Source organism: Azolla caroliniana, unplaced genomic scaffold, assembly GCF_043228905.1.
Source record: "Azolla caroliniana isolate FFs.n. ecotype wild unplaced genomic scaffold, voAzoCaro1.0.p SCAF_1, whole genome shotgun sequence".
Taxonomy (NCBI): domain Eukaryota; kingdom Viridiplantae; phylum Streptophyta; class Polypodiopsida; order Salviniales; family Salviniaceae; genus Azolla; species Azolla caroliniana.
This window is the reverse complement of record NW_028230436.1, coordinates 4,944,268-4,962,001: the sequence shown is the minus strand read 5'-3', so window position 1 is coordinate 4,962,001 and position 17,734 is coordinate 4,944,268. Positions and strand designations below refer to the sequence as shown.

The 17,734-nt window shown below is 40.4% G+C and overlaps 3 protein-coding genes across 3 annotated transcripts; 1 reads left to right on the top strand and 2 right to left on the bottom strand.

Annotated features, from left to right (window-relative positions):
• Nucleotides 1-6,410: 6,410 nt before the first annotated feature.
• LOC147868535 (pentatricopeptide repeat-containing protein At5g16860-like) lies at nucleotides 6,411-8,804 on the top strand. The gene has a single exon (XM_087320484.1). The coding sequence runs from the start codon at nucleotides 6,650-6,652 to the stop codon at nucleotides 8,546-8,548; it is 1,899 nt and encodes a 632-aa protein (XP_087176610.1). The 5' UTR covers nucleotides 6,411-6,649; the 3' UTR covers nucleotides 8,549-8,804.
• A 59-nt stretch (nucleotides 8,805-8,863) lies between these two features.
• LOC147868534 (pentatricopeptide repeat-containing protein At5g39350-like) lies at nucleotides 8,864-12,649 on the bottom strand. Its single transcript, XM_087320463.1, has one exon. The coding sequence runs from the start codon at nucleotides 12,518-12,520 to the stop codon at nucleotides 9,893-9,895; it is 2,628 nt and encodes an 875-aa protein (XP_087176589.1). The 5' UTR covers nucleotides 12,521-12,649; the 3' UTR covers nucleotides 8,864-9,892.
• A 948-nt stretch (nucleotides 12,650-13,597) lies between these two features.
• Nucleotides 13,598-17,388, bottom strand: LOC147868533 (pentatricopeptide repeat-containing protein At2g39620-like). The gene has a single exon (XM_087320439.1). The coding sequence runs from the start codon at nucleotides 17,341-17,343 to the stop codon at nucleotides 14,494-14,496; it is 2,850 nt and encodes a 949-aa protein (XP_087176565.1). The 5' UTR covers nucleotides 17,344-17,388; the 3' UTR covers nucleotides 13,598-14,493.
• Between the last annotated feature and the right edge of the window lie 346 nt (nucleotides 17,389-17,734).

The window sequence follows — 17,734 nt, the reverse complement described above, 5'->3', positions numbered from 1 at the left end:
CCCTAGTTGTATGTTGCACTAGTGTTAGTACAGAGTCACATACACCAGTGACTATGGTACATAGCGCATCAGCATTCCTTCTCTTCCAGGCTCGAAGTAGATCAGCATTTGGAGGAATTGATGTGGTAGGGTGTGCAGGGTCAAAGGTTGCCATGGGCTCAGGGTCTCCCCCTGTGGGTCCCATGATTGTTTCCAACAACTCGTAGGAATCCAAAATGGCAGACATTTTGAACTTCCATAGAGTGTAGTTGGTTCCATCTAGCTTTCCATCAGACAATGGAGGTGGGCGAATGCGCAATGGAGCAGCTGCAACATTCGTGGACAAGGCCATTGATACTCTGTCTCTCTCTCTCTCTCTCTATTTCTCTTTGTTGCTAGACAGCAACTACCCGTATATACCTAATCTAGATCAACCTCTTCGCTCTGATACCATATTAGAAATATTGAGAATCGAGTAGATAGGTATATAGAGTTACAACTGCAGAGATGGATATATGAAAACAGAATTTCTATTACATATGAGAGTAGTTCAAAATGGTAGTTTTCCCATGCGCTCACACCTTAGAGCTTAGATAGGATATGGACCGGCTCACTACAAAATTAGTGGGGACTGGTGATCAATCTCTCCACTGTGTGAGAAAAGTGACTTATAATCTATGTTTGGTCTTAGTATAAATGTGCAAGTCAGTTGATAGTAGTGGAGATATTCCTTTTCTGTCAACTGACTTGTCATTTAATATGACCCAACTCCCTAGGTACAAGCTAGTGCTAGATAATACTTATCTTGAAGTCAATGACGCATACTTCAAGACTAAGTACATCGTAACTTGCCCACAAAATATTCTAGCTGACTTGATTAGCCAATCCTTTTATCTATTTCTCTCTTTCCTAAATATATTGTGTCCTACGCATCTACGGTTTCCTAGATTAACACCTTATCGACCCATATGGTCGAGTTGCACACTAGCCGCTCCTCATTTGGGGCGCTATCACAAAATGTGCACTCTAAGAGCACATATGGGGATAGATTTACAACTTGGGGCTGATCATTGATTATATCTAACAAGATGTGCACATGGTTAGAGAGGTGGTGTTATGTACACATAACGTTGGTGAGGGTAGGTCACTAATATTTACATTAGTGAAGGGTATGTTCACTATTATTAAAAAGGGGACTAATGATTGGATAGAATGAATGATATGTGCATGCACTATCATGATTTAGACAACCAATGAATAGAGAGCCTTTTAGAAAGGCACATCTATTCAAGGGGCCTAGGAAAAGGTATAAATATGAGGCTTAGCTACCCTCATAGAGACCATCACGTCGGAAGGCTGCTGTCGTAGACACCGGTGGTGCGGGCTAGGCTTTCGTCTCGACGATCGTGTTTATCTCTTCCAAGGTATTAGTCATCCTAATATCCGGCGGTATGGGACGTCGGTGGTAGGTTGGCTATGTCTAGATCATAGCTCGGGGGTGGTCGGGTGGAACGGGTTCTTCTATCCAATCTATTTTCTTCCTTTTTACTTGATTTGGTCTATTGATTAGTAATAGACTCTTAACAGTGGTATAGTAAATCACCTTGGGGTGCGCCAGTTCTATTAGTCAAGAAGAAGGAAGGTTCGTGGCGAATGTGTATCAATTATCGCCGTTTGAATAAAATGACAATTAAGAATGCATATCCATTACCTCGTGCCGATGATTTGATTGATCGTTTGCACGGGGCTCGATATTTTACGAAAATTGACTTACGAACTGGTTATCATCATATTCGCATCGCCGAGGATGATATTCCTAAAACCGCTTTTCGTACGCGCTATGGCCATTATGAGTTTTTAGTCATGCCGTTTGGGTTGACTAATGCTCCAGCCACATTCCAACAAGCGATGAATGATGTTTTCCGAGATCAACTCGGTGATTTTGTTGTCGTCTTCTTGGATGATATTTTGATATATAGCCGTACCTTGCAAGATCATGTTCAACATGTTCGATTTGTTTTGCGAAAGTTGCGTGACAACTCTTTCTATGCAAAACATTCAAAATGTGACTTCTTCCAAAAATCTATTGTGTACCTAGGTCATTTAATTACAGAAAATGGCGTTGAAATTGAACCTTCTCGTATTGAAAAGGTTAAACTTTGGCCCATTCCTCGTAATATTCGTGAACTTAGATCATTCTTAGGGTTTGTTGGATTTTTACGAAAATCAATTCGTAACTATTCCAAATTGACTACGCCATTAACTGACCTTTTAAAAGGTCATCCACGTAAGTCTGTCAAACCAATTTCATGGAATGAACAACTTGACAAATCATTTGAGACACTCAAGGAGCATGTGTGTCAGGCTCCCACTCTTCTATTACCAGACCCTTCTAAGCCTTTCTCAATTGAAACCGATGCTAGTGATTATGCTATTGGTGCCGTTCTTTATCAAGGTGGTCACCCTATCGCTTTTGAAAGTAAGAAGCTTGATGCTCCTCAATCTCGGTATTCGGTTCAAGAGAAAGAGTTGTTTGCGGTGATACACGCACTTAAAACATGGAGGCACTATCTCTATGGAAATAAATTTGTGGTTACAACAGACCATCAATCATTAAAGTATTTTTGTGACCAGCCCGATCTTGTTGGTCGTAAAGGCCGTTGGGCTGACCTTATGCAAGATTTTGATTTTTCCATACGATATCGCAAGGGTTCTATGAACACCGTTGCTGATGCTCTTAGTCGCATTAAAGAAGTTAACATGCTTAGCTTCACGGAAATAAAATCTGATCTTTTAGATCACCTTCGAGGGAAATACCTTGATGACAGTTATTTCTCAAAATACTGGACGAAAGCCGAATCTGGTTTAGATGCCGATACTAGCACCCTACCCTCGAAGGCGACCTTTCACATTACAAACGGTTTGCTCTACCGTAGTGGAAAGGTCTGTGTTCCAGATTTACCAAATGTTAAACAGAAAATTTTTCATGAATGTCATGATGCACCATCTGCTGGTCATCCTGGAATACAACGCACACTCGTTCTCATCTCGTGTACTTTTTTCTGGCCTAAGATGCGCTCTGACGTGCATAAATACGTAACTCAATGCTTACAATGTCAGATTAATAAGTCGGAACGACTTAAAGCTGCTGGTCTTTTACATCCCTTAGATATTCCCAACAATAAATGGGAAAGCATCTCGATGGATTTTATTGTTAGTTTACCTCGTACACAAAGGGGTCATGATGCCATATGGGTTGTCGTTGACAGGCTAACAAAATTAGCTAGATTTATTCCTACAAAAACCACGGTAACCACTCAACAGTTGGCTTATCAATTTGTTGATGAGTTATTTCGTTTTTATGGATTACCGATGGATATTGTTAGTGATCGAGATTCCAAGTTTACTAGTGACTTTTGGACTCAGGTCTTTAAGAAACTAGAAACTACGTTGAGCATGAGTTCCGCAGATCATCCTCAGTCTGATGGACAAACTGAACGAGTTAATCAAATTATTGAGGACATGCTTCGAGCTTATGTAGCAAAAACCCCTTCTAAGTGGGAGCAATACCTTCCTATCTTAGAATTTGCCTATAATAGCTCTAAACATACATCCACTGGATATAGTCCTTTTATGTTGATGTATGGTTTTCAGCCGCGTGCCCCAGTTGATGTCACGATTCATCGTGATACATTAGACAGTACACGCAATTTTTTGCAAGACATGAACCAAATGTTGCATATTGCCAAAGAAAATGTCAAGACAGCTCAAGATCGTGCTCGATTTTATGCTGATCAGGATAGACGTCCTCGTGCATTTACTATTGGTCAAAAAGTTTTTTTGCGTGTCCCGACTGATTCTACGTCATTATCTACGGGCAAGTGCGCTAAGTTAGCCCCACGATATTGTGGCCCATTTGAAATCCTTAAGCGAGTTGGGTCATCTGCTTATCACCTTACCTTACCTCGTAACGTTGGTATTCATCCTGTTTTTCACGTCAGTCGTCTAAAACCATTTTTAGGCTCTGGTGATAACACCATCACAATCCAAGATCTTGTAACATTAGAGGATTTTTCTTACAAACCTCATGTTCCTGAACGAATTCTTGATTCTCGTACTAAACGTTTACGTTCTAAAGAGATTCGGCTATTCAAGATCAAATGGATGGATAAACCTATTGATGATGCCACATGGGAACGCGAGCATTCGCTTAAGGCACAATTTCCTCACTTTATATTGCAAGAGTGCAATCTTTTGAAGTAGGGGAGTATGTTATGTACACATAACGTTGGTGAGGGTAGGTCACTAATATTTACATTAGTGAAGGGTATGTTCACTATTATTAAAAAGGGGACTAATGATTGGATAGAATGAATGATATGTGCATGCACCATCATGATTTAGACAACCAATGAATAGAGAGCCTTTTAGAAAGGCACATCTATTCAAGGGGCCTAGGAAAAGGTATAAATATGAGGCTTAGCTACCCTCATAGAGACCATCACGTCGGAAGGCTGCTGTCGTAGACACTGGTGGTGCGGGCTAGGCTTTCGTCTCGACGATCGTGTTTATCTCTTCCAAGGTATTAGTCATCCTAATATCCGGCGGTATGGGACGTCGGTGGTAGGTTGGCTATGTCTAGATCATAGCTCGGGGGTGGTCGGGTGGAACGGGTTCTTCTATCCAATCTATTTTCTTCCTTTTTACTTGATTTGGTCTATTGATTAGTAATAGACTCTTAACAGGTGGGGTTTTCCACGTCAAAGGATGTATGAATCCCACCTCGCACATACTTGGGGTCCAATTGAAATTAGAGTGATGTTGGCCTACGATAGAAGGTCATCAAGAGGATATGTCTTTATGACACCAATCAATGAGGGGATGTGCCTTCATGCCACCAATCAACGAGAGTATATGTGATCCAAAAACTAAGCTATAGTTGCATTTGCCTCCATGAAGTTGAATACATTGTCGTGAAGTGCATGTTGTACATGTGTGGACAAGCATTGGCCCCTCTATCCACTAGTGGCAATCAAGGAATGAAAAGATGATTTGTAAAGATGTTTATTGGAGTTAGATCTGGAACCCACAAACTTCACAATAGGTTATATATATATACTTCACCACTAGATCACAACACATGGTTGAAGTTTGAACCCAACATGTTTATTTGTACTTATTAAAATAATAACTCATAACCTTTAGGCTAGATTAGATTATCCACCACACAAGACTTACATCAATGAAACCAATGTGGTTATATTTATTGAAGTATTGACTTACACCTAAGGGATATCTTCCCTCTTCTTGAGAATTTGGGAATCACATTCTTCTTGTATTCTCCGACTCCCACACTTAAGATAATTGTTTTTTCTTCCTTTCGTGCCCACGCCCTAGATGAGATTCCCATGTTGCCATTGAGTGATCATGTTTTAACTTACAAACAATGATTAAATTGTCTACGTCTATAATAACATTTTTATGTAATACATAATGGTTAGTTTAGTGGTTTTTATATTCCTTCATATAGGAAAGGTATCAGGTTTGAAACTTAAAAGTTATACATCATGCTTATTTAACAAGGAATAGTTTCTCATTTTGGAGGTGATTCCACATCGTGGCATTGGCAACATGACAACAACAGAAGAGGTAATTGGGGTTTAGTGAAGTAATAATATAATTATTAATAAATATGATAAATATTCATTGTTAATATCTACACATGTGTGTATATGTATGTAATGAATGTTAGTGGAGTTTTATGTGAAACTTCAAAGGGAACAAATTAAAATATGTATAAAAGAAGGATCTTATGGTCATTTTTTACAAGAAGTTGTTTCATAATAAACTATCACCTACGTTGTCCTACCTCATACTTCTTGTTGATGATAATAAACTTAAACTAGCATTCACAATAAGTCTAAAACATTTCACCTCTAGGATTGTTTCCTCCTCCACCATATGATGGCATGCTTTAAAGTTTTCGGGAGCCTCGCCCTTCTCTTTGAGGAACATTGTCGTCCATGTAACCGTACAATAATTAACTATGATAAAACATTTGCCTTCATCGTCATATTGTAGTGTCATGCATCAATAGTGCCAAAAATGAATCAAGAATGATAATAAAAAAATCCAAACTATTTTTATAACTACAAAAGTGGTAGATAGTCTAGTTTGTTAAGGTATTTTACTAATATTCAATATAATTCCTAAGTTTAATATTCACCAAGTAAATCAAGAATTGATGTGAATGGGCACATTAGATGTAGCATAGAAATTCTCACATGTTCCCAAGTAGAGCACCAAATGTTGAACTAATCCAAGGATGATCACTCATAAATAGGTAACCATAGAACGTATCTTCAAAACACAGTTTTTAACACCCATTATCACATGAACTCCATCAATTGCCCCACACATAAGTTAAAAGTGAGTTGAATGTTCTGTTTACGTTACACCCATGTTTTCATGGCTCGTGCAAAAGCTTGCCATCTCTATCGAGATTCACCTAGATTACATCAAGAGTTTAATAACATTACATAAGGGTGAATGACAACATTACATAATTCCCTCTCCCATATTTCTTGTTTGGTCTTGGCATTATTGGAATTTATGTTGCTGGCCACGGAATAAAAAGGATTGACTATGTTAAACAATTTCAATTCAAGAAATGTTTGTGGAGCTGCTGAAGTTGTGTGGCAAGAGGAAGGATCTCTGTGAAGGAAGAAGGTTGCATGCAAATCTTCTCAAGAGAGGCTTTCTTGAAAAAAACCCCTATGTAGGCAGCACTTTGATCAGCATGTATGCCAAATGCGGCATGCTTACAGAGGCTGAGAAAGTGCTCGAAGAGCTTCATGTTAGAGATGTGGTCTCATGGTCCTCCCTCATTGCCGGATACGCCCAACAAGGTCAAGGTCACAAAGCGCTAGAATGTTTCGAAAAGATGCAAAGAGAAAGCAGCTCTCCTCCTAATGAGGTCACATTCATTTGCATCTTGAAGGCATGTGGTAGCATTGGAGCTGGTGACAAGGGCAAACACTTTCATGAGGAAATTGTTGATAGAGGCCTTTTGAATCAAAGTGTTGCACTTGGAAATGCTTTGATTGATATGTATGTCAAATGTGGTATGCTTCTGGAAGCTCAGGATGTACTCGAAGGGCTTCCAATTCGAGATGTAATCTCTTGGTCCACACTCATCGCAGGATATGCAAAACAGGAAGGGCGAGGCCATGAAGCACTCTGTTGTTTTTCAAGAATGCAAAAGGAAGGTCTCTCTCCCAATGAGGTGACCTTCATTTGCGTATTAAAAGCATGCGGAAGCATGGGAGTGATTGCCAAAGGGGAGGAAATTCATAATGAAATTGCTGATAGGGGTTTGCTAAAGAAGAGTATATCACTCGGAAATGCTTTGGTTGATATGTATGCCAAGTGTGGTATGCTTAAAAAAGCACAAGAAACCCTTGATGGCCTTTCAGCCCGGAATGTAGTCTCCTGGAATGCCCTTGTTGTTGGGTACACCCAACAGGGCCAAGGCCTTGAAGCTCTAGATTCTTTTGAAAAGATGCAGAGAGAGGGTCTCTCTCCTAATGAGGTCACCTTCACATCCATATTGACAGCTTGTGGCAGCATAGGAGCTGTTGAAAGAGGCAAACAAATTCATGACGACATTATCAGTAGCGGTTTGCTGACTAAAAATGTCATTCTCGGCACTGCGTTAGTGGATATGTATGCAAGATGTGGTTTGCTTGACAAAGCCAAACACGTGCTTCATGAGTTGCCTGTTCGAAACACAGTCTCTTGGTCGGCACTAATTGCAGGGTATGCTCAACATGAACAAGGCCATGAAGCTCTCCAATGCTTTACACTCATGCAAAAGGAAGGCTTCTCTCCAGATGAGGTCACCTTTGCTTGCACCTTGAAGGCTTGTGGCAGCATAGGTGCTCTTGATACGGGCAAACGAATTCATGAGGAGATTGACAATCAGGGATTTTTGAAGAAAAATATCATGCTTGGCACTGCATTAGTGGATATGTATGCCAAATGTGGTATGCTTGTTAAGGCACAACAAGTGCTTAAGAACCTTCTCGTGCGAGATGTAGTTTCCTGGAATACCATAATTGCAGGTTATGCTCAAGAAGGCCATTGCCATGAAGTATTGAGCTGTTTTGAAGAGATGGAAAGGGAAGGCCTCTCTCCGAATGAACTAACCTTCTTATCTGTGCTCAATGCATGTAGCCACTCAGGGAAATTGGATGAGGCCCAAACTTTCTATGAGAATATGAGTGAAAAGTATGGTATCACACCCAATCTAGAGCACCATACATGCATGATCATGGTTTTTGGATGTGGGGGTCTCTTCGAGAAAGCAATGTCAGTGATTAAGACAATGCTATCTTGTGATCATCCTTCAGTTTGGCTTGCACTGTTAAGCGCTTGTAGAAAATGGGGTAATATGGGGATGGGGAGGTTGGCTCTTCATCATGCATTACAACTTGATAATGACATTCCAAATGTCTATGTTCATGACTCTATGGGATCGAATGATTCTGTAATAGTTTGTACAAAATGAGCATGTGAGTTGTCGAACCAGGAGACTTTTTCTCTAAGAAATCAACCTTTGAAGAGATCAAAACATGAGAGGAAACATTACATATTTTGAGAAGCATTCCGCTGTATAGTAACCGTCATACTGTGCAACTTCGATTTTTATAAAGGTCAAAGAAGCAGAAGGTTCTAGTTACGGAGCTAAACCACATTCATTAAAAAGCAGGACACAGAGAAGAACCTATATTAAACAATGTAGAATCAATGAGCAACCAGTGTACTTTTATAAATCATGTCAGACTGCACAAGAAAGATGAATTAAGGAAAACAAAGAACAAGAGGACAGAACAAAACAATTAAGATAACAGCCATAAACAATGATGAAAAATACATATCACACTGGGGAGATCAAGGTGTTAGAGCTATCTCAAATGCCCACTCTTGGCAACTCAAATTTTGTATGAAACAATTATTAGGGGAGCCATTATCAACATTGCTTGGTTACAGGATACCCGGTTTTGACAATGATGTATCCTGACGTCATATCACACTCAGGCTACGTGCAATTTATGGGCCTGCCAGGGTCTGTGGCACTTGAAGAGGTCTAGTTGTTTATAGTCCATGATGGTTATAAGGTGATATTGACTGATTAGTACCCTCTTATCATACCTGAAATGGGAAATTCACACCAGGCCACGGGTGATAGGGTTGCCACATATATAAACCAAGCATCACCACTCCTTGAATCATCATTACAGGTGACAGTCTTGCATTTCTCATCCAGATCACCATCGAAAGCTCAATAAGAGAACAGTAAATGGGCGAAGCAATCTATTGTTTCTCATATCTCTTGGCAAGATCAGTGACAGATCTTGAGTCTTGTTGGTCTCTTTCCATTTCTCACTGTTATCTTCAGTTGTGTTTTCATTTCTTTCAAAAAATAAGGAATTAATTTTTGGTTTTGTAGCAAATCATGAAATATATTGATTCATTGCATAGGAAGCTTCTTGTTATATATTAATCCCATCTAAAACGTTCAGTTGTATGTCTTTCCATGTGCATTAACTTTGTATCATCAATCTTCCATCACAGAAATTGTTTCACCAAACTTTTATGCATTACAGATACAATCACCACACAATTTCCTTGTTCATTACCATGTCGTACATTTGAGTCTCCTTGCAGTTATTGTATATCCTTTTACCAGTGGTATAACAGCCTACATAAAGCTATTCAAGCACTTTGCAAAACACGACAGTTTGCAAATCAGAAGAATGGGATATGGACAATTTTACTTCATAGCAAAAATATGTCCTAGGAAACAAGAGAACCTTCATACAAATCCATCCAGGAACCTCAAAGGCATCAGTTAATCTGCATCATCCTGGCTTTTCCATACAGCATTATTAGCTCTAATGGATTCAATCTTCTCTGCATCCTCTTGCATACCTGCGGCTGCATAAATATTTGTCATAATGGCAAAAGCAGATGAAAGATTCCCTTCCAATTGTATTGCTTGATCAAATGCCAACCTTCCCAGCTTGACATTACCCCATTTTCTACAAGCAACCAGCAGTGCAAGCCAAGCTGATGGATCGTTGGAAGATGGCATCGTCTTAATCACAGACATTGCTTTCTCGAATTGCCCAGAATAACCAAAAACCACCACCATGCAAGTATGATGTTCTAATCTTGGTATGATTCCATATCTTCTGTTCATACTCTCAAAGTACCTTTGGGCCTCATCCAATATCCCTGAATGAGCACATGCAGTTAACAGACATACAAAAGATACCTCATCTGGAGAGAAACCCTCCCTTTGCATTTCCATGAAACAGTTAAGTGCTTCATAGCCTTGCCCCTCTTGAGCATATCCTGCAATCAATGTTGACCACAAGATGGCATCTCGCACGGGAAGCTCTTTAAGTATTTCTCGTGCTTTTGGAAGCACACCACATTTAATATACATGTCCACTAAAGCTGTGCCAAGAACAACACTTTTTTCTAGCCAGCAGCCACTGACAATTTCATTATGGATTTTTTTCCCATTGTCTATGGCTCCTAAGCTACCACATGCCTTCAGGATAAAAAGGAAGGTGACCTCATTTGGAGAGACGCCCTCTCTTTGCATCTGAACATAGCAATTTAAGGCATCATGCCCTTGCTCATGTTCGGCATATCCTTCAATTAGTGTATTCCATGAGACAACATTTCGAACCGGAAGGCCTTCAAGCACTTGATGTGCTTTAGCAAGCACACCACACTTAGAATACATATTGATTAAAGCATTGCCAAGACAAATATTCTTCCCCAGCAAACCCATGTTGACAATCTTATTCTCACTTTCTTCACCCTCATTGATTGCTCCAATGCTACCACAAGCTGTAAGGATGCAAGTGAAAGTGACATCATCAGGAGAGAGACCCTCCCTTTGCATCCTTGCGAAACAATTCAGTGCTTCATGACCTTTCCCTGCTTGGATATATCCTGCAATCAATGCATTCCAAGCGACTACAGTTTGCACATGAAGATCTTCAAGCACATGTCCTGCCTTTTCAAATGCACCGCATTTCGCATACATATCTACTAGTGCATTCCCTACCATATGGTTTTTAATTACCAAGACTCTATCCATAATCATACCGTGAATTTTTTGGCCTTCCTCTAGAGCCCCTATGCTTCCACAGGCCTTAAGGATACAAGTGAAGGTGAACTCATCGGGGGAGATATCTTCTCTTTGCATTCGTTCAAGACAATCAAGCGCCCTATGGCCTTGACCATATTGGGCATACCCTGCAATTAATATATTCCATGAAACTACATCTCGAATAGGGAGCTCTTTGTGTACTTGGTGTGCCATTGCAAGCATGCCAAATTTCGCGTACATGTCGATCAAAGCATTGCCAAGCACAATATTTTGTTTCAACAAGCCCCTTGCAGTAATTTCATCATGAATTTGTTTACCCTTTCCAAAATCTCCTATGCTACTACAGGCCTTCAAAATACAAATGAACGTGATCTCAGTTGGAGAAACGCCCTCTTTTTGCATTCTTTCATAGCAATTCAAAGCTTGATGTCCGTATCCATGTTGGACATACCCAGCAATGAGTGACGACCACGAGATTATATTTCGGATAGGAAGCTCCTCAAGCACTTGCCGAGCTTTTGCAAGCATTCCACATTTGGCATACATGTACACTAATGCATTTCCGAGAACAATGTTTTTCTTGAGCAAGCCCCTATTCATAATCTCATTATGAATTTGTTTTCCTTTGTCAATGGCTCCTGAACGTCCACATGCCTTAAGAATTGAAGTGAAAGCAACCTCATCTGCACAGAAACCCTCCCTTTGCATCTCCATAAAACAATGGATTGCTTCATGGCTTTGCCCATCTTGGGCATATCCTGAAATTAGTGAGGACCAAGAAATTATATCTCGAACCGGAAGCTCTTCAAGCACCTGGCGCGCTTTTGCAAGCACACCACATTTGGCATACATATCCACCAATGCATTACCAAGAATAATGTTTTTCTCCAGCAATCCTCTATTAGAAATCTCATCATGGATTTGTATACCTTGGTTAATACCATTTGTGATGCCACATGCCTTCAATACGCAAGTGAAAGTGATATCATTAGGCGAGAAACCATCACTTCGCATCTTTTCAAAGCAATCTAATGCTTGATTACCTTGTCCTTGTTGGGCATACCCTGAAATTAGAGCATTCCAAGAGACCACATCTCTAACAGGAAGGTCTTCAAGAACTTTCTGAGCTTTTGCAAGCTCGCCACATTTAACATACATGCTTATTACAACACTGGATACATAGGAGTTTTTTTGAAATAAGCCTCTTCTCAGAGCATCAGCATGTAATTGGATGCCTCTGGAGACATCCTTCTTCTTTGCACAAGCCTTGAGCAACTCCACAACAAATGCAGAATCTCTCTTAGCATCCTGAGTGCCGATGATCTCTTTCTCATTCTTGAGTTTAGCCATGGGGAGCCCATCTCTCTGTAAAGAAGAGGCCGAGGCTGAATTGGGTCTGTACAACCATAAGCAGTCACTCCCGGTTTAAAGCCTTTGCAATTTTATGCTTCTGTGTACAAGAAAAAAGCACGGTATGCGATGTCTCTCGAAAGAAATACTTTGAAGTTTGGATGTTCCCTGATGGCATTGTGAGAAACTTGGGGGGCATCACGAGCTTTTTCTTTACTTTTGTTCTATATAGGGCGCTCTATAAGGTTGAGAATATGGGAAATTGGAATGGGTCGTCAGCAAATCTTGACCACTCAATTCGAGTTGCTCCGACGCTTGATGGACAGGAACACTCATATTGAATCTCAACTTTACCTCCAAATATGCTTGAGAAGAAAAATAATTGCTTGTTAAGGGCAATTCTCCTTTTATAAATATAATTTTTTCCCTTGGTCATAAACTAGTCTCGTGTCTTAAATGATTTAAAAATACAAGTATTTTTAGCATTAAAAGCGTAGTGAAGCTCCAAAAGAGCCAATAACGTTTAGATACATGGGATTCTATAACGCATGGGCGAGAGTGTCTTGGCAGTATGCCCCAAGATAGAACTATCTATTTTAATTTAATGTTGATTGTTGTCTTGCTATGATGAATCCATGATCCAGAAGAATAAGCAAGTGTTAGACAACTAGAATGGCAGCTTGTTGATTCTCATTTTATAGATGGATGATATGCTCATCACTAGCAAAAACAAGGATTGAATTGATGCTTTGAGGGTGAAGCTCTATGAGACTTCCATCATGAAGCCAAGAAAATTCTTCACTTGAAGACTACTTGTGGAGGAAGGGCCTCTTATTGATTATCTAAAGTAAGTTTATTAAAAGTTGTTAGACCATTTCCATATGCTAAGAGGGGATATTGGTAAATACATTGTCCATTCCCACCATAGTTTGAACTAGACAAGATTGATTATCCCAACTCCGTTGAGAAGGTTGACATAGCCAAACATTGCATTTGCAGTAGGAGTCATTAAAATATGCACAAAATATGGGTGATACAAGATTGGCAATAAGCTATTTGTTTACATCTAAGGCCTTTAATGAGCATAGGATAATATTTTTGTATATCTTGGTGGACTCCAACATAGGATTTCGTACATTTTTACCTTAGCTCTTTTTTCTTGACCTTTTTGCCGTACTGTTTTGCAGATTGGCCTTTACATGGGAGAACGTTCAGATAAAACACTAGCTTCAAAGTGAGCCATGGCAGCCCATCAACTATATATTCTTTGTTACTTAATAAGGTGCTGCCATTGCATGTCATTATTGTGTATTCTCTCTTGCCCTTCTTTTTCTCTCTCACTTCTGATTGACAATAGTTCATACTAGAGTTTCGTAGTTTCCTTGAGTTAACGCCCAGCATCAGAAGCAATGCAATGCACATATCAAAACACATATGTGCCATTTGATTGTCAGTTTACTCTTTGATTGTCGATGGAGAATGGTAAAAATTTATTGTTTGTGATTGGTAATCCTCTACTCTAGGTTACATTCCAGAGTATTCCTGGTGCCTTTTTGGATGAGAACAATTAGGCTACATGTATGTACACATAATTCCAACATTTGTGCATTGTATTCTTAAAGTCATTTAATTCTCATCTTATACTTCCTTGGTTGATGCTACTTTTCAAGTACTAGATCAAGATGACATGGCCCAGTCTTGATCTTGGTCTTGCTCAAGCCCTTCAAATAATTTTCAAGGAAGAAGTGCATAGTTATAGCCCCAACCACCCATGACAGAAGTATAGACTGCATATAATATGTGAAGTATCATCCAAAACACACTTCGAAATATCCGTCATCTTTCAGAACAAATGCATTCCTCTTTGTATATGGATGAAAACAATGTGCATCCATCATCCAACATCCTCAACCTGGGCTTTTTGGGGTCATATTTTTTACCCTCAACATCGTGGCTTTTCCAGCTTTTCTGCATCATGTGACATGTGGTATGCCAGCAGCTGCATGGATATTAGACATAAGCACGTAAGACGCTGAAAGATCGAAATCATACTGAATAGTTTGATGGCAAGCCAATCTTCCTAGTTTCACATTACCCCATTTTTTGCAAGCACCTAATAATGCAAGCCAAACTGTAGGATGATCACAAGATCGCATCATCTCAATCACCGATAATGCTTTATCAAAGTGACCTCCACATCCGAAAACCATCACCATGCATGCGTGGTGCTCTAGATTGGGTGTGATGCCGTATTTTTTACTCATATTCTCATAATACAATTGAGCCTCATCCATTTTTCCTGAATGACTACATGCATTGAGCACACCTAAGAAGGTTACTTCATCAGGGAGCAAACCCTCCTTTTCCATCTCTTCGAAACAACCCAATACTTCAGAGCAATTTCCCACTTGAGCATACCCTGTGATTATCGTATTCCAAGAAATGGCATCTCGAACAGGAAGGTTCTTAAGTACTTGTTGCGCTTTCACAAACATACCACATTTAACATACATATCCACTAATGCAGTGCCAAGCATGACATTTTTCTCCAGAAAACCCCGATTGTCAATCTCCTCATGAATTTGTTTGCCCTTGTCAAGCGCACCTATACTGCCACAAGCCCTCAAGATGCAAGCAAAGGTGACCTCATCTGGAGATAGTCCTTCTCTTTGCATTCTTTCAAAACACTCAAGTGCTTCAAGGCCTTGCCTATGTTGGGCATAACCTGCAATGAGTGCATTCCAAGAAATAGTATCTTTAACATGAACCTCTTCAAGCACCTTGAGCGCTTTTGCAAGCATGCCACATTTTGCATACATATCAATCAGAGCAGTACCAAGAACAATGTTTTCCTCCAATAGCCTCCTTCTCAAAATCTCATTATGGATTTCTTTGCCTCTTTCAATAGCTCCTATGCTACTGCAAGCCTTCAAAATGTACACTAATGTGACCTCATTCGGAGAGATTCCCTCTTTTCTCATCTGTTCAAGACAAAAGAGTGCGGTGTAACCCTCTTCAAGTTGCACATACCCTGAAATGATTGCATTCCACGCAGTTATGTCTTTAATGGAAAGTGTTTCAAGGACTTCCTTTGCTTTAGCAAGCATACCACATCTGGCATACATATCCACTAAAGCAGTGCCAAGCATATTGCTTTTCTCTAGCAGTCCCATGCTAACAATTGTGTCGTTTATTTGTTTGCCCTCACTGACCGCTCCTATGCTTCCACATGCCTCCAATATGAAAATGAAGGTGATCTCATTTGGAGAGACTCCCTCTCTTTGCATTAATGCAAAACAATCCAGTGCTTCATACCCTTGCCCTTGTTGGACATACCCTGCAATTAGTGAAGTCCACGAAACTACATCCCGAATGTGAAGTTCTTCGAACACTAGGTGAGCTTTCTTAAGCCTACCGCATTTGGCATACATATCCACCAAAGCATTGCCAAGCATGACATGTTCCACCAATAAGCCCCTATTTACGATCTCATCATGAATTTGCCTACCCTTCTCAATATTTCCAATGCTTCCACAAGCTTTTAAGGCGCTCATGAAGGTGGACTCATTTGGACTAAAGGCCTCCTCCCTTTGCATTTGCATCAAGCAGTCAAGAGCTTCATGTCCTTGACCCTGTTCAGCATACCCTGCGATTAATGTCGACCATGAGACTACGTCTCGCACATGAATCTCTCTCAACACTCGATGAGCTTGCACAACCATACCACATTTCGCATACATATCCACCAAGGCATTGCCAAGCACAATACTTCTGTTAATCATGCCATTATTGACAATCTCATTGTGGATTTGTTTTCCCGCTCCAAGAGCTCCTACACTCCCGCAAGCCTTCAATATGCAGGCCAATGTGACCTCATTGGGGGAAAAGCTCTCCCTTTGCATGCATACAAAACAGTTTAATGCTTGATGACCTTGGCCCTCTTCAACATACCCGGCAATCAATGCATTCCAAGAGACAACATCTCGGATACTAAGGTCATCGAACACTTGTTGAGCATTTTGAAGAACCCCACATTTGGCATACATATCAACCAAAGCATTTCCGAGCACAACATTTGTCTTCAAGAAGCCCCTCGCGGCAATCTCATCATGGATTTGTGTACCCTTATCAAAAGCTCTGATGCATCCACAGGCCTTAAGAATGCAAACCAAGGTGACCTCATTTGGGGAGATGCCCTCCCTTTGCATCCTTGTAAAACATTCTAGTGCTTCATGGCCTTGCCCTTGCTGAGCATATCCAGCAATGAGTGAAGACCAAGTGACTATGTTCCGGGCTGGAAGCTCTATGAGCACTTGCTTTGCTTTCACAAGCATTCCACACTTGGCATACATATACACTAAAGCATTGCCAAGCACGATGTTTTTCTCCAACAAGCCCCTACTAGCAATCTCACCATGAAGCTTTTCCCCGTTCTGGATATCACCGATGCTACCATAGGCCTTGATAATGGAAGTGAAGGTGACAGCATCTCCACAGAGGCCTTCCTTTTGCATCCTTTCAAAGCAAGCAAGTGCTTGGTGGAATTGGCCATGTTGGGTATACCCTGAAATGAGAGCAGACCAAGGGACCACACCTCTAACAGGAAGCTCTTCCAGCACTTTCTGAGCTTTTGAGAGATCCCCACATTTGGCATAAGCATGAATCAAGGAGGTGGCTATGTAAGGACTCTGTTCAAGTAGGCTTGGGTGGAGGAGGAGGATGTGAGCATGTAAAGCAGTGGCTCGGTGCAAGTCCTTTGTCTTGGCACAGGCCTTGAGCAAATTCACCAACGCAAACTCTTGCCCGTCTCTATCGTGTGGCATTGCTCTGTCTTCTCATTCTCTGATGCCCTAGTATTAGAATTTAGAACCAACCCCACTCCACTTGCTGCATTAATGCACACACACAAAAAAAGCAAGTAGGGATCGGATCCAATATGTACATATACATATACACCGACCATACAATACAATGAAATTCAATGCATTACTGCCGATATTTACAGTTGAAGAGAAGAGACCATGTCACTTTCGCCACATGTGGATGGCCTAAGCTCACTACTACTGCCACAAATAATAACTAGAATCGGCACCCTTCCATCTAATTCAATTGTTAGAGCTAAGTTTCATGTGCCTAGAATTGGTGCGATTAAAACACTTGGCCCATATTTGCACAAATTCAATATGTTTCTATGTTGCCAACGTGAAAAACTCG

What these genes read in the sequence shown, in the direction of transcription:
- LOC147868535 (XM_087320484.1), top strand. Translation starts at nt 6,650, where the DNA reads ATGTTTGTGGAGCTGCTGAAGTTGTGTGGCAAGAGGAAGGATCTCTGT.
- LOC147868534 (XM_087320463.1), bottom strand. Translation starts at nt 12,520, where the DNA reads ATGGCTAAACTCAAGAATGAGAAAGAGATCATCGGCACTCAGGATGCT.
- LOC147868533 (XM_087320439.1), bottom strand. Translation starts at nt 17,343, where the DNA reads ATGCCACACGATAGAGACGGGCAAGAGTTTGCGTTGGTGAATTTGCTC.